A 16,849-nucleotide genomic window follows, 5' to 3' on the forward strand; every position below is an offset into this window, starting at 1 on the left:
CTTTATGGGGCCCGGAATTTGGAAGCCGCAGCCACTACGTTCTACGCTGCCCGCTCCCTCTTTGGCCACGAGTAACAGCCTTAATGAGATCCCGGTGCTGAGCCGTGATTATGCTAATTCAAAACTGAACACTGCACCTTCACGCACCCCCTCTCCTAGGCAAGAGCCAGGGTTTGTAGAATTTCTTTTAAACGCCCCCTTTGCCCCCTCCCTCCCTCCCTGCCTGCCCCCCCAAGTGAAAAAGGGGGCTTCTCTTTTTCTCTTTTCCTCCATGCAGCTCCCTCCGACCCAGACGCAGCACCACCCCCTTTTTACTGAGGACAAGCGAATTTGTGAGTATTCATCGAATCTTTTGCACATAGACACGAAGACTGCCCCTTTCCCCTCCCACCCACTTTACTGGAAATGTTAACCTTTGCTGCCAGCACATGAGACTTAGTAGTTCGCTGTTAACCTGTGAAATTTCGTCTCATCTCCTAAAGAATCCCTTTTCAGTGTTTCCTGCTGGGTCATAACTGACCATTCTGCTTCTTTACCCCCTGGCAATGCCAGCCTCAGATAAAGCGGCTGTTTCTATGAGCGGTTAAGTAAACATCCACCCTGTTTTGACAAACACCCCTCTGTTCACAGCTGCCGGCTGTGCTCGGACACACCCGGCAGGAAACATCAATCCGCTTCCCCCCCCCCACCTCCACAACTTGGCAAACTTTAGCACCAGTTGATTTCCACAACAAGAAAGGGTGGTGGGCTAGGAAGAAGACTGAGAAAGCATCCTTATTAACAACAACAACAACAACAACAACAACAACAACAACAACAACAACAACAACAACAACAACAACAACAACCTTGGACTGGTAGGGCTGGAAGAAACTCTCTGGATCGCTGATCGCTGAGTCCAGTCCCTGTCAGGGAAGCGGGGGGGGGGGGGGATCAAATTCTGGCTCTGCAGCCAGAGACCATAAACCATTGAGCTGTATCCAAAGGGCCAAAACAGACACTGCCTCCCCCCCCCCTGCAAATATAGGGCCCTGCCTTGTTTCAGCAGAAGGCACAACAGCTTGAGAGCCATTTCAAAGGTTGAAAAGAAGGAGGAAAAGAAGAAAAATACTTCAAAGAGGTCATAAATCATTGCAGGTGTCAAATGCAACCCTGCTCCAGTGTGCCTGACAGCCTGGCATGAACATCTTGCCGCGTGATCTCTGGACTCTGCCTCTGAAGAGGGGGACACAGCTTATATTCAAACGTACAGTGGTGCCTCGCAAGATGATTGCTTTGCATGACGACAAATTCACTTTATGATGAGGTTTTCGGAGCAATCTTCCGCTTCGTTTAACAATGTTTCCTATGAGCGATTTTCAGTTTACAGTGTTAGGGACCTTGCCTCGCAAGACGGTTAAATTCTAGGTCCCTGTTTTTCGCTTGGTCTTGCTTCGCTATACGAGTCTTTTAATGGTCTCTGTTTCGTTAGACGGCTGTCTTCGCTTGGGAACCACATTTCACTTAACAATGTTTCCTATGGCAATTTTCGCTTTACGATGACAATCTGTTCCCATTGGAATGGATTATCAGGTTTTCAATGCATTTCAATGGGAAAACGTGTTTCGCAAGACGATGTTTTCGCTTAACAGCGATTTTTCATGGCACCACTGTAATTGTTAGTCTTTCGTTTTGGCCTGATACACAGACAGGCCTGGCTATCTCTTCTAAAGCTTTATCCAGGCCACCCGCCGTTTCTAAGCCTCAATCCAAATGGGGGAACAGGAGCCCTAGCCTCTCTGGCCGATGCCGGGGCTACCTCAAGACTGTCCCACTCTTGGCCATCTTTCCGCAAGCAGGCAAAGGCCCTTCTCTCCAGGCAACCTCTCCCCGAGTCCTTGGCTGCCTGAGTGAGCTTTTTAAATGGATCGTGGTGCATTGTTGCCCTGATGGGTTCTTTAGTACTACTTGCATCTGCCTTGCCATTCATTGAGAAACACCCCCCCGTGCCCCTCCCCACGGCCACGTTGCCTTTGTGGCCTTCCCTGGGCCTGCGAAGAAATACCACCACGGAAGCCCTGGGCTCTTGGATCCAGGCTGCCTTTTAGAAGCCACTTCCGTTCAGCTAACACCCCGTGGTCTTGCCGTGGCCCTCCCCACGGGCACCGCACAGGAGGACCAGTGGGGACTGGAACCCCCATGCGCCTGAAAGCGCAGAGAGGATGATGAAAGCCCAGGGGCCAATTCCAAAGGAGGCAGGCTCCTTGGCTAATCACGGTACAGATCTCCTTGGGCAGGACTGCTTCCTCAAGCCCTCCCACCTCCTCACTTCACAACCTGGGAGTCTTTTGTTCTTGAGAGAGAGAGAGAGAGAGAGTGGATCGCCTCTCCCCCCTCTCCCCCCCCCCCGATCGTCTAAAGGTCAAGGTCACTGCGAGTGGGGGCCGCCTTCCTCCCCCTCCCTTTTCAGGGAACCAACAATGGCAGAAATTCTTCTGCTGCCGCCGCAGAAGCTGCATTTGGCAAACCTCTCGGAGGTCTGGATTCCTGCCGGCTTCTGTCCTGGGGGAAGGCTGATTTCTCTGGAATGGGAACGGTGGGGTCGGGCGCTCAATGCAAGGCTTCTCCCTGGAGCTGGCATGCGCGCACACCCACACCGAGCTATATAAAGAGCATCCTCGCAATCGCGCATGAAGAGGAGGCGCAGCATTGGAGGGGGGGAGAGAATCCCCACCACCTGAGTCCTGTTCTGGTCCTGCTCCCCTCCTCCCCGTGCCTAAGTGCCAGCTCTGATGAGGATGGATGACAGGGGCAAGGGGGGGGCAAGTCCTCTGGGGCAAATACATCTAACATGCCCACATGCCCCCACACATAGAGGGACTTCACTGATTCATCTTAATACAGCATTAATTCAAATGAAGATTGAAGAAATCAAAACTCATAAATTGTACCAGTGCGTTCCCCCTCGTTGCTCCTTCTCTCCCTCTCCCCCCCACCTACCTAACCTCTCCATCTACCTATCTGTCTATCCTTCCATCCATCTATCTATTTTCATATCTGAAATATTCTTAAGCCTGCTTTTCTCCTCAAAAAAGGACCTTCAGAGGAAAAGGAAGTGAGAGGAAGCTGGCTTCTGCCAACGCAACTGGGCATCAGAGGGCACCAGCCTGACCCACCTCCCTTCTTCCCAAAACCAGGCAAGTTAAGCCTTCAATAAGAGAGGAGATGGAGGAGGATCTCAGCCCCCCCAGGGGGCAAGCCTCCCCCCCCCCAACAGCCCCTCACTCATACCCCAGTAATCATCAGCCTCCCGAACAGCAGCTATACTGCAGGCGAGGGCTTCGGCTCAACCACAGTTTAAACTCCGTAGTCAATTACATTGATTAATGCCTAATTCATTTCAGCCTTCTATTATGATAGAGCACCATTAGCATTCAGAGCACATGTTGTTTGTCCTCTCATTTGCATTGTGAAGAGGGAGAGTCTGGAGCAGACGCCGCTCATCTCCCCCCACCCCCCCACCCCGGTCGCATCTGATACGGACACTTTCCTCTCAGGTCTACCAGACTAGTGGACTAGATTTGGGTAGGTAAGTATTTTATTTATTTAAAGTAACTTTTTTTACCCAGCCTTTCTCCTGAAAAAGGGATACAAGGTGGCTAACATCATTAAGAGATAATATTCAAAGTTAAAAGCAATGAGTATACAAAAAAGGATCAAACAATTGCCACTCTGAGAAATGGTAAACAAAAAACGATAGTAAAAAAAACACATTCAGAGCTAAAGGGCAGAGGAATCCATTTAAAAGTCACACTCTGGCGGGCAGTCCCTCAGGGAAAAACTTGGCTGAAGAGAAAAGTTTTTGCCTGCTTGCAGAAGGGCAGCCTGGCTTCTAGTGGGAGGGAGTTCCAGAGTCTGCGAGAATGCCCTGTCCCGTGTCCCCACCAAACGCACCTGCGGAGGTGGCAGGACCTAGAGAAAGGCCTCCCCTGATGATCTTAACACCTGACCAGGCTCCTAAAGGGAGAGGCGGACCTTGAGATGTTCAGGGCTTTATAGGTTAGAACCAGCTCTTCAAATTGAGCCTGGAAACGGATTGGCAGCCGGTGGAGCTGCTGTAACCCGGGGTGGGTGGGTTATGTGATCCTTGTGACCAGCCCCAGTTAGCAATTGGGTTGCCACCTTGCATGCATAGGTGCACTTTTAAGAAAGCTCAGCTATGTTACCTGTTCACAATGACATGCACACACTTGTGGACACCGTTATCACACACACACACACAAAGGGCCAGGGACGTGAACCTCCACCATGGCTGTACGATGCACGGTTGGGAGCAATGCACCCTCGGCTCTTTCCTCCGGATCGTGGCAACACGCGTAAGAATGAAAGAATGCATAGAAACAGGAAACCTCTGCATTCACATGACACCCCTCCACAAGAAAGATGGGAGAAAGGAAGTCAGAGGGCCGACACTGGATGAGGGGCTCTGCGGGGGCTCTATCCAGCCAAGTGCATGGAGAGGGGGCTCGGTTCCTCCTCGGGGACGGGCTGTCCCGAAGCCCCTGGAAGTCAAGCTTAAAACAGGAAAGAAACATGGGGATGAGATGTGGAAAGAAGGAACGGTGCACCATGGAAACTGCAGAGCAAGCATTTTGAGGAGTGGTGTGTGATGGGGGACACCTAGGTACCAGCCTGCAGAAGTCTGGCCAATTGGGATTAGAACTCGGGTCCGCATCCTGGCTCTAGGCAGAACTGTGCCTTGCCCAAGGACTAAGGCTGCCCTCTCTGTTCCAATGGATGCTGCGGCCGAACAGCTGTGACAGAGGAAGCGTTTTCCTGAGCGATCCTGGTACTGTACTCAAAATACCAAAGGCTCAGAATACGGCTGGCCGCCCCTGCCGGCTTGCAAATGGGCTTGGAGAGTGTCCAACGAGGAAAAGAAAAGAGTCGTCCTGTTTGCCTCCCGCCCGCCTGCTGCATCCCCCCCCCACACCCCCAGCTGTTCAAAACTGGACTGGAAGGAGCCACCGGGCATCAAAGAAGGGTTAAAAATATGGCCAGCTGGGCCTCCCGATCCGGCGCGGCAGACAAACGTCCACCAGCCAGGAGGGGCTTCTCAGCCCCCCCCTTCTCTCCATTCAAGTTGGGGCCACAAAGAGACTCTTTAGACAGGAACTTGCCGACTGCCCCCCTCCTGCTGCTGCTGCTCCCCCCCCCACCCTCAGCCTCCTGGAACCCCCCCTCCAAAAGAGACTCTCAGCCATGCAAAGATTTCAAGCCGAAGCTAGAGAAGGTGGCTGGCTTTGGGAGGCCCAGATTCAAATTCTGCTCCACTCTGCAGACCATTAGGTCTTACTGCTCAGATTAATCCCCTCAAGGCCACCCGGGTGGAGGACAAGACAGCCTTCAACTGTCTGTAGCTTTCAAAAGAAAATAAAGCACCCTCCGAATAGCAGGCAGCCTTCGGAGCCTTCCCCTCTCCCCAGAACGTGCCTTTCAGACCTTTCTTCCTTCTCTCTCACATCCGCCCCCACTAAGCGATTCTATTGTTCACGCCCGCTCCTCCTCCTCCTCCTCCCATTGCCAAGAGCAGGCAGGTGCGTTTCAGCTTTTTGGCTGGGTGAAACCACCTGGAAAATTGGCATTTGGTTTCCTTCCTTTCTGGCCTGGGCGCCTTTGTTTCCTCAGAGCTGGCAAAGGATAGCAAGGGAACAGACTTGAAGGGAGAAGCTGGCCGGGAGGGGTGATGGCCACGCTCACTTTCAGGGTTGCCAAAATGCAAAATCCCACTTTCAGCAGGAACCTCTTTCTTTCCCCCAAAACAAAGCATTCATTTGGGAGAGAAAGGAGCTCTTAAACGACAGGCTGTGGAGGAGGCACCAGGCCCCTCCTGAAAATGGAAGAAGAAGGAGGGCTCACAATTTGTATAAAGCAAGTGGGGGGAAGACAACTCCTGGGGAGAAGCAGAGGGCCCGGTTTCAATGCCAGGACTCTCCACAGCATGCTAAGTGAGGCCTCCTTCCCTTGGTATGGCTGCTTATCAGGTACAAGGGTACCTCTACCCACCGGGAGAGTGCCTTTCACTAACAAGTTACAGTATCGAGGAACCTCCCTGGTAGACGGTGGGAATGCTGTAGACATAATATATCTTGACTTCAGGAGAGCCTTTGACAAGGGTAACAAGGATGTTCGGAGGATTGGAAACCGAGCCCTATCAGGCGGAAAGAAGACTGAAGAGAGACAGGATAACACTTTTCAAAAACTTGAAAGGCAGTCTTACAGAGGAGGGGCAGGATCTGTCCTCGATCATCCCAGAGTGCAGGCCACGCAGGCCACGTAATAATGGGCTCAAGCAACAGGAAGCCAGATTTAGGCTGAATACCAGGAAAAACCTCTTAACTGTTAGAGCAGAACAACAATGGGACCCATGATCTCATTGAACAGATCTCTTTCAGATCTGCTTGGATTTGGATTCCTGCCTTGAGCAGGGGGTTGGACTCGATGGCCTTTGAGGCTCCTTCCAACTCCATGATTCCAGGGTTCAATTTCTTGGCATATGAAGCATTACTTACTTATGTGTGTGTGTGGAGGGGGGGGGGAAGGAATTTGTAGATGCAATGACAGGGAAGAATCCCAAGGGGTTAAAAAGCAAGAGTGCTTGTTTTCTTAGTTCTGATTTCCATTTAAACCATTTTCCAAGAAGGGCCAAAGTGTGATCAAGCAAATGCTGCCTTACCTCCATTCCCTCCCCCCCCCCGTTCCCTCCTGCCTGCATGAGCTTGAACCGCCCTTCTCTCTCCCCTCGGCCTTCTGCCAACCTGCTTCCCTGCACCAGACACAAATTCCTCTTCTCGCTGCCGTTGAGAAAGCCTGCCACGCAGCACCTTTGAAACCCCTCCTCCAGAGCGCTGCAGACGGCTATGCCTTGGGACATCCAGAACGCGGCTAGGCAGAGCGTCTTGGTCTTCCTCCCCTGCTGAGCTTCTTCGCCCCACTGACCGCGTCCTCCAACCCTGCTCTCCTCTCCCCTTGGGGTGTCTCTTTATTCCTGGTCTGGGTCTCTCCAGCATCCGGTCCAGCGCCTGGCGCATGGCGAGGGCTTAAGAAAAGGGCAGGCAGAGCTTTTCCCAGGCAGGCAGCAGGGAAGGAAGGAAGGCTGGCTGGCAAGAGAAGGAGGACGTTCTGCACAAAGTCCTTGCTAGGATCTGGCTCTTTGGCCGAACGCATCTCATGGTAACAGGGCCTACGTAGGTGTCTCCCCCATGCCGGGCCATTTGCACTCTTAATCGAATAATGGGAGTCATTAGCCAAGGGACGGCTTGACGGCAGATGAAAAGCAGAACTCCAATCAAGGGGAGCCAGCCATCCAGATGCTCCCCTCTGCTCCGCCACCAAAGGCTGCCCTGGGGCTTCCGTCGGCACCAGCTGAGGCTGTCTGGGCTTTGCATGAGGGGCCCCAGCGTGACAGCAGTCACTCCTCCGCCCGGGCTCCCCAACCTTCCCATTACAACAAAGGTCAAAGCCCAGCAAAGCACACAGGAGGAGCCCTGCTTCGTCCCCCCCCCCAGCGTAACACCTTCCCACCGATGCAGCTGAGGCCCCGTGGTGTGTGTGTGTGTGTGTGTGTGTGTGTGTGTTTCAGCAGCTGCCTTACCCTTAGAGACCCTCAGCCCCAAATCCCGGCTGGACTATGATGGCCAGTTGGTCCAGGGTAGTTTTGGTGGCCTGGGGTTAAGCTAGGGTTACCCACCCTCTCTGCCCTGAACCCAGGCGCTGGTCTCCGAGAAGGGCCTCATCCGCCATCAAAATGAGGGCAGTGATAATAATTATACTGGCACACCTTACTTGGGCTGCTGTAACAATAAGCAGAGACAAAATACAGAAGCTGCTTTGCACACGCAAAGTATTATTACTGGTTGAGGGTTAACTCTTTGCATTGGGTCCCTGAGTAAGTCCTTTTAATCCACAGTTTTTTGCCCAGTCTCCGGGCGCAAAGCCCAGGCAATGAAACCGACGAGATGATGACTCTGGACAGAGAAGACAAGTCCTTCCTTCGCTCCCAACTCTTTGGCAATGAAGGCGCATCTTCCTCCCCCCCCCTCTTTTGGTCTCGGGCACCCTAAGAACAAAAGCCACGGGAGAGGGGTTCAGCCCGAAAGCACCCCGGCAGCCCCTTGCTTTCAGGGTGAACTAGCCGGGGCCGAAAAGGGAAAGAAGAAGCACCGGGACTGTCCCTCCGGGCCCCTGCTCCAAAACAGAGGATCTACCCTGGCAGACTGCAGAAACTCCTACTCAGACACTGGCCCTACTCAATGCATGCTGTTCTCTTGGGGCTGGACCCTCCCCAGCAATGGATTCTGCCCCACTGGGGTAAGACCCTGACAACACACCCACCCTTTGTCTCCTTTCATCCTGCTCCCAACTTTGCAAAGGTTCACAACAGCTTTTGAAGCGATCCACTCCTTATGGACCAGCATTAGAGAGGCTACCAACAGGCGACGGTTGGCCAGGAACAGGGCTAACCACAGAGGGGAAGGGTAAACATTGAAAGTCGAGAGGGGCTTCTGGCATTTCTAAAAAAAAAAACCCAAGCAAGACGCTGGTACCAAGGCGCCCAGGGAGCCATTTCCAAGACAGAGGGAGGGAGAGACCTGAGCAGCTACAGACCCAGAAGGAGGGCAGTGCAGACCGGCTAACGAGTGTTGGAGCAGCAAGCCCTGTGATGATGAGCGGAGAGGAATTCTTCCCCGGTACTGGAAAAAACAAGGCACCCCAAGCCTGGAGGACGATCTTCGGAAGCGTGTGCCATTGCTCACACCACCCACCAAGCACCTGCTTCATCTTCAAACCCCGAGAGATGAACATCTATTTTGAAAGCTCTGGTGTGTGTGTGGGGGGGAAATATCCTGCAGTTTGTCTCTTTCCCCTTCTTTGCACCAGACCTCTCTCTCTCTCTCTCTCTCTCTCTGCAATCTGCAATTCTTTTCACAAAAGCAGAAGGGGAAAAGGAAGCTGTATGAAGAGCAGTGACTCTACCAGCAGCCCCAACTCAAGGCCGGCACAAGGACAAAAGTCTGGGCTGGTGCAAAAACCTCACTGGGCCCTCATTGCAAAATGAAAAAAGAAAAAGAAACCATATTGAAGCAATAACAAAGGAACAGGGGGGCATATCCAAGATAAGAAGGCAGGCCTAAAAAAAAACCCTTTAAGATATGGCGAGGGAAAATACAAGCAAAACCAGACCAATCGGGGCCGCATGATGTGATTCACCGCTTTCTAAACCACAGAGATGGGCTCAAGCGACTGCCGCGGTGCCAGCCTTAGGGCTAGACCGTCCTGCCACGGTGGCTGGCTTCCCGTCAGGGAGCCTCTGAGGTATAAATCGACGGAGCTGACAGAGACCGGGCCTTTCCTCCCATTGTTCCAACTTCCCATGAGCTCAGTTCCGCACACGCCACTGGTCTCTTGCCCAAACTGGTTTCGCAACACGAGATCATCACCGCAAGAAAGCCATGGAACTGCCCTGATGGCTAGGACCCGAGGCTCCCCTTTGGGCTTGTCTTCTCCCTCCACCCCAAAGGAGAACTCGGGCTGACCAACTCAGGTTGGACGCTCACTGGGAGTGGCTGGGGGGGGGGCCCTTTTCGGTTCAGTCCAGGAGGGCTCTGGAGACGCTTTTTCTGAACTTTCCCTCGCCAGCAATGTGTGGCTTTTAAGCATGATGCACACGGCTTTCCATGTGTTTGCAACTTGGGTACACATCAAACATCTCATGAACCACAAACAGAGCATCGTTCGAAAGAAAGACATACTCCAGGAGAATGACGGAGCTGAAATCCACCCTGTTTCCACCATACATGATCTTTCAGTCAGCAGAATACAGAATTATAGAAAAGAGACAAACTATTTTAAAAAGCAACGGAAGACAACCTCGGGTAAGAGAGATCTGCCATCAAGAGAAACCCCTTTCAGGATGAAGAAGTTCCCTTACCTTGAAATCTGCCAGCTGCTGGTTGATCACGTCGACCTCGGTGCCCACCACCCACTGCAACGCTTCGCTTCCTTCCGCCGTGGCTGTCACGTAGTTCAGCTCTTTCAGTTTGTGGTAGAAGTCTCTGACCCGAGCGAGCGTCGTGTCCACCTGCTCGAGGCGGCTTTTGCCCCTTTCGGTCAGTTTGCTGCACTGCTTATTCAGGGTCTCCAGCTCCCGTTTCAAGCCTATGAGATCGGGGCTCGGCTCCTCCTCCAGCATCTGCTTGCACTGCTCTTCAGAAGCCTGGATGTCCAGCCTCAGCTGCTGAAGCTTGTGCAGGAACGCGTGGACATCTTCCGCTTGAGACTGGAGGCTGTCCATGTCCCTCCCGACGGGGCCCATGCTGTCTAACTCATCGTCCAAGTCAGCCAGCTGAGAGAACATCTCTCGGACGTGGTTACTGAACTGCCCTATCCCTTCAAGCTTGCTCTCCATCAAGACGCAACATTCGTCGACTTTCTGCTGGACCGCTTTGTAGTCCCGCTGGGCGACCTCCGCTTGGCTCAGGAGATGGGAGGAGTCTGACCCCTCCGGAGCGTCTTCCACCAGGCCCCGAGTGAAGTTCCTCAGGTAATCCACCTGGGGTCCCAAAGCCTGGAGAACCTCCTGCTGGGTCCTCAGCTTCTCCAGGTTCTTGCTGCTGCATGCCTGGGGGCCCAGCGCCTCGTAGATCTCCAGCTGGTGTTTTGTGCCTTCCAATTTCTTCTCAATGTTCCTAAAACTTTCTTGGAACTCCTTCAGCCTTTGCAACATTTCTTCCAGGGACCCGGTCTTCGTTTGGAGCTCCTCCGTAATGGCGTCCATCTTCTGGTTGATCCCAGCTTTCTCGTCGCGGACATCATCCTCGTCCATTTCCGAAGCGTTGATGAGGATGTCCGCCGCGCTGTTCAACATCTCCAGCAGGGAGCGCCGCTTCTCCACGTCGCTCAGCAAGGCCTTGGCCCTCAGGAGCGCCGCTTCCAGCTGCACCGGATCCAGCGTGACTTCCAGCTCCATCATCTTTGACCGGTAATCTTCCACCCAAGGGAAAAGGTCTTCGGCGTGGCGCTGGTACTTCTGCGCCTTCTGCAGGCAGTCCTTCAGCCTGGAGTGGCGCTCGGCAATTTGCCTGCTGAGATGCTCCCAGTTGGCTTTCAGGTTCACCAGCTGGCCCTGCAGGTTGGCCTTCTCCTCCCCGGGGGAAGCGGAGAGAACGAAGGACTCTCCCTCCAGCACAATCATCTCGTAGGTGCCACTGTGTTGGTTGAGGCTCTTCTGCAGCTCTTCCTGCTCCTGAATCTGAGACTGCAGCCTCTCCAACTTGGCAGAGATGGGCCCACTTTGGGCCTGCTGCCTCGTCTTCTCCTCCAACCAAGCCTGGAGCTCATCAAACATCTGCTGGAACTGCTGGGAGCTGGCCAGCGCCGTCTGCAGGCGGTTCATCCGGTCACCTGAGAATCAGAGGAGGAGGAGGACAGCACAGTTCAGAGAGAGGCCGTTCATCCGCTGGGCATCCCCCCTTTCCCGTGGCACTTCAGGCACAAACCGATCCCCCTACGTCATGGAAACGAGCGCCCTCCCCATGCTTATGGGACCTGACTGACCTTTAAGGCCACCTAGGGAACCTACATGGTCAGAACAATCAAACGACGTAAGCCCAGCATTGGGACTGGGCAAAGCGGGGGTCCATGGGGCCCTGGGGGGGGGAAGCCACCCGCACCTCCAAGCCGTTGTACTTTAAAAACTCCACTCGGTTTTTGATGGTTTGTTTGTTTTTAAGTGTCCCTGGATCTGTCCCCCCCCCCCCAAAAAAGCCACAAGGATCAATGGGAAATCTTGTCGAACAAAACCAAGAGAGCAACATGGCATTTCCAGATGTGGAAATGCCAAGCGCCCAAATTGGGTCCCAAGGCCTCCCGCTTCTTTCTCCTCGCAGCCACCAGCCACAGCATTCTGTTTCATGGCTAACCGGGGTGACCGGCGTGTCCCGAGGAGGGGGACGGCGTCCCAGCGGCTAACACGGCCCCCTCCGACCCCCCTCCCTCCCTCCCTCCCTCCCTTCCGGGCCTTGTACCTGCCAAATCCTCCAAGCCCTTGAGGGGAAGGCCCACGGCCTCCAGCCGCTTCTTCAGCTCGTCCTTCAGGTACTGCTCCCCGACAAGCAGGGAGAGCTCCTCGCACAGCGCCTCGGCCTCCGTCATCTCGCCTTCCAGCTGCTCCAGGTCGGAGCGGATCTCGCTCGTCTCCTCCAGCTGCTGCTTCACGGCCTCCGGCTGGGTGCCGACTACCAGCGGGGTGCCCAGCCGCTGCCCGGCAGCCTTCACCTTCTCCGAGAGGGCCTGGAGCAGCTCTTGGTACTGGGTGCTCTTGACGATGGCCTGGTCAATCTGGCTGGAGCGGGAGTTGAGGCGCTCGGTCAGCTCGGTCCATTTCCGGTTGACCGCCTGGAGCTCCTCGCGCATGGGGCCGGCGGCTGGAGAGGCTTCTCCCGGGCTGGGGAGGATGCTTTCGGCCGCCTGGTTCAGCTGATCGTACTGGGGCTTGCGGGCTTCGAATTCTTTCAGCATGAACTGCAACAGAGGGATGCATGCGCATAGAAGCATCAAGCACACGGGTTTTTAACGAGGGGCTGGCACCCTCGAGTTATGCATTTAATGACACCCTGCCTGTCTACTAATGGGGACATTCAAAGCAACAGGCTACGCATTCAGAAGAAAAACAAGATAAACGTAACAGACATTAAAACCCAAATGAAAACACAATGAAACAAAAATGTAACAAAGCAATAACAACATTCATCTAATTGAAACCTCCATCAGCCCCAAGAATGTCAAGTCCGTCTAACAAAAGCCTTTCCCCGGAAGTGGAAGGACAAAAGGCATCTCTTGGCAGGATGTTCCTGACTCTGGAAGAAGCCATCATGGAGAAAACCCCACTTCTCAGGTTCCAATCAAAAGTGCCCCGAAGACTGAGGGGCCAGAGCGAGAGGCTCTTCCAATGAAATCTTAAAATCCAGGCATGCTTATCGGGGGGGGGGGGGGCAGCCATCAGTCCAACACTTGTAATGCAATTTCTAGGGTCATCGCTGATCCTTTCAGCTGGGTCCGGAAACAGACCGGTCACCAGCCCTGTTGCACCAGGGAGTTACCCCCTTTTGTACAATTAGCCTCGGCCACCACATTTTGGACTGGCTGCCATTTCCAAACACTTTTCCCCAGCAGTCCCACACAGAATGTGTTCCAGTGCTCCCAGTAAGAGGCAGGTAGAGTGGTTGAAAGACCAGATAGGTGGGATATAAATAAAATAAATAAAATAATAATAGGCAGGCATTAGAGCAGCCAGACCGCCAAGAAATAGCACATCAGGCATAGGAAGCTTCTCTGTGCAAAAGCACCCTTCAGATCTTGGACATCCCGATTCAAGGTTGAACCCAGGAGTAAATCCAGAGTGTGAACCTGATTCTTTGAGACTGAATCTTTCCTCCCTCATCAAAGAGATAAGGTCCTTCTGGTGACCACAGCCACCTTCCTCTTGATTGATCCTCAAGGGGCACTTTCCACATGTGACGACCGAAAAACGGGAGGCCCAAATGCCGTGCAAAGGATCTTAAGGTCTCTCCTCGGCTTATCCAAGAGTGCCTTAAGGTGGCCTCGTGTGAATGAAGAGGGCACGCGCTCTGGTGCCCAACCAACTTTTCCTTGAGAAGGCCTACTCAAGAAGACAATCCTCTAAATGTGGCAGGATGATCCCTCTGCCCACCCCCGTGCCCGACCTTCTGGCTGAGGAAGCCCTGAGGAGATCCCAAGAAACTCTAGCAGACTTTGGAAACGTTCTCTCATAAACCAGCAGATCCAGTTTAAAAACAGATCTGTCATCTTCCTTCGAGGAGAAATTTGGTGTGTTTTATTTTTTTGGGGGGGGGGCACGCTTTCAACTGACTATCGGCAATTAACTGACAAAAACAGTTCAAAGCCAAACGGTTTAGTCACAAGACGGCAAGAGTTTCAGCCGTCCGTCAACCGGACTAAAAGCACGTTTGGCAGCTCTAACCATCCGTGGAGATCCTGGAAGGCTTTCAAAGAAGCCGCGGGGACTCGGCTCTTAACGGGATTTCAGCTTTCAAAAAATGCTGGGAGTGGTGACGACATTCAAAAGGCATTCCCTCCCTCTGCCTTATTTGTTCCGCTGCTGCTACAGATCATATAAACACATTGCAAAGCAAGAATCAACGGCTTGAGCCAGGAGATGATTTCCCTTCCTACAACGCTGCACGTCTGCTAGCTATGGGCTTCTTGGTGATAAGGTTCATTTCCCCCACTCCTGCAGCCACAAAGAGGGAGAAAAATCAAAATATTCAGGGCAGCTGCTAAAGAACATGAGCACTTTGAAATAAGCTTTCCCTCCTGCCTGTCAGAGGCAAGCAGGGAAAGAGGTGGGTGGGAGTCAGCTTTTACTACAGGGACCAAATTGTTCCAGTCAACCCGCCAAACCAAGGCCGGAAACGTTATTTGGACAGATGATGTCTATCGGCCCCGTGTGCCACACTGCTTTCTAGCCACACCTGCTGGTGGCACCAGGGATGCAGTTAGCAGTGTCAGGCTGACAGGGTCAAAGGCTCGGGACTCCTGTAAGGCAAAGTATATCGGGAGTGGTCGGGTCTTGAATGGGCCATCAAGAGCCGTTAGCTCTACAAAAGGAACGAAAAATCTCCGCCCGCTCACCTGGACCTGCTGCTTCTGCGCGTTCAGCATGTTGGGGTCAATGGAGAGCGGGCCAAGGACGCTCATCATGAGCTCCTTCTCTGTCAGCCAAGGCCGCAGCTGGCCTTCAGCTACCTGGAAACTTGCCAGCTCATTAGCTGATTTCTCCAGCTTCTGTTGGCGCTCTGCCGTCACCTGGTTCGCCCGGACCCACCTGGAATCTGTGCGGAAGGGGGGAAAAAAACCCATGAGTGTAATATAGTTTGGGATGCCCAACCGACTCACGTTGCGCAGGCGGGCCTTCCTCTCTGGTGCCTCCCAAGACACACGTGGTGGCTGGATGAGACGAGAGCGGGCATCAACTCAACCGGGACAGCAAGAGCTGCCGATGGTCAGAATCCAACAGAAAATTGACCTCCACAAACAGCTCTTGTAGAAAACTTGGGTTTCCATCGTTTGACTGATGAAAATAGGGACTCGCCTCAGATACGAACGAGCCCCTTTCCCTCACCTTTTTTTTCCATTTTTAAGTGTAACAAGCAAATGAACAAGTTAACTAATGAATCAAATTACTGAGCGTGTCCAATCAAACTGGAATCCCTTCACATTTTAATGTAAAAGGCTTACAGCGACCACCAGCCCTGCTGAGCTCTGATAACCTCTAAGGAACGGGGTGCTCGTTTGTGGCCATTAACACAATTTCAAACAGACGTTGCCACCTGTTGTGACAAACACCACAACTGAGAGACTTCCCTGGTAAACAGGAATTGTTGGACTGAACTTGGGAATCTGTTCTTAACATCTCTGTGAGGCCCTTCAGCATAAATATTCTCCAGGCTGTTTACACAATAAAAGAAATAATTTGTTTTGAAAAAAGCTCCGGGCTCCTAAAGGAGAATGTCTATGTGCTTCTTATTTCAGCTTCATGTCCCCTGTTATTTGCAAGACACCCCCCCCCCAAACTTCCTGACAAATATACTAGCTGGAGGAAATTCTGCTCAGCTTCGGCAACTGGCTTTGAAACTGAATCTACTCCGCAGACTTTCTCCAGAGCTCCCGGGTCCCGTACCTAAGTCTTCCAATGTCCGCTTCCAATTTCCAGCCTCTGGTGAATCAGGATATTTCTCCAGAAGTCCAGACAAGGATTCTTTGGCTTTCTGGACCTTCTCCGTGTTCTGCTCCAGCTCAGTCAGAAAAGCCTGTTTTTTTTGGGGGGGGGGTGTTTGAAGAAAAGGGGCAGGGAGGTGGAAAGAAGACAACAACTTTAGACATGGGGAATGGTTTGTTTGTGGAAAGTAAGACAACAGCAGGAATCCCCTGGAGGTTGCAGGGAGGAGATGAGAAGGGTGTTCCTTTATTTATTTATGAAGGGCCAACTTGTTTGGAGACAGTACACAGTCGATCAGGGCAGGCCCCGTAAAGCAATATAGAACGAACATGTTCCTACATAACCTAACATCAGTGGCCAACAGAAAAAGATTTCCTTCTTGTGCAATTTCGAAAAAGAAATGCATAGCAAGGACAGACCTGCTAATGGGGGTTTTCTTTGCCTGCAGTGGGCAGTCTACCATGCGGCTGCTGGCACCCTCGATTTTGCAAATGGTGCACACAACAGAGAGCCCAAAAGAGAAGGGGGCTGCCTAAGTCATTTCTCCTCCATGGCGCCAAACAGAATCCTGGCCAATACGTTTTAAACACTATTTTCCAAGCCCATTAAATAGTACCCGCAATTCATTATAAAGTATCACCAAAACCTTAAAAATGGATGGTGAAGGCCTTTCCGTTTGCACAACGGTTATCCTCATTTCTGCCACTTGCAAATTTTGCTGCTGACGAACCCCCATGCATGAAAAGCAGGGTTTAAAAACAGACACTTGTAAAATATGAATCAGCCCGATCAGCTCCGTCTGGAGCACATTCTGTGCCAAATCTGCAGAGAACAGTCAGTTGCAAAGGAAAAGTATTCTGAGCTTGAAGGATGCCTTACATAAGGATCTAGCTGGTAGCCGCGCTAATCTGTTGCAGCACCAGAGAAGCCAAGAGTTCTGTGGCACTTTGAAGACTGACTAGTTTTTCTTTTTCTTTTTCCTTAGCTTCCCTGCACCCAAGCACGTTTCATCTGACAAACAAGCGTGCTTAGACATGGGAAAGCTGATAA

The 16,849-nt window shown here is 52.5% G+C and overlaps 1 protein-coding gene across 17 annotated transcripts in view; it reads right to left on the reverse strand.

Annotated features, from left to right (window-relative positions):
- MACF1 (microtubule actin crosslinking factor 1) overlaps positions 1–16,849 on the reverse strand; it is a 241,253-nt gene that overhangs the window by 60,337 nt on the left and 164,067 nt on the right. For all 17 annotated transcript variants that reach the window (XM_072980349.2, XM_072980350.2, XM_072980348.2 and 14 more), the window contains 4 exons: positions 15,761–15,890; positions 14,713–14,912; positions 12,066–12,561; positions 9,971–11,442 (listed from right to left, as the gene is read on the reverse strand). In XM_072980349.2, coding sequence (XP_072836450.2) covers positions 9,971–11,442; positions 12,066–12,561; positions 14,713–14,912; positions 15,761–15,890 — 2,298 coding nt within the window. The remainder of the gene's footprint in view (positions 1–9,970; positions 11,443–12,065; positions 12,562–14,712; positions 14,913–15,760; positions 15,891–16,849) is intronic.

Source organism: Pogona vitticeps, chromosome 9 (assembly GCF_051106095.1).
Source record: "Pogona vitticeps strain Pit_001003342236 chromosome 9, PviZW2.1, whole genome shotgun sequence".
NCBI classification, from domain to species: Eukaryota; Metazoa; Chordata; class Lepidosauria; order Squamata; family Agamidae; genus Pogona; species Pogona vitticeps.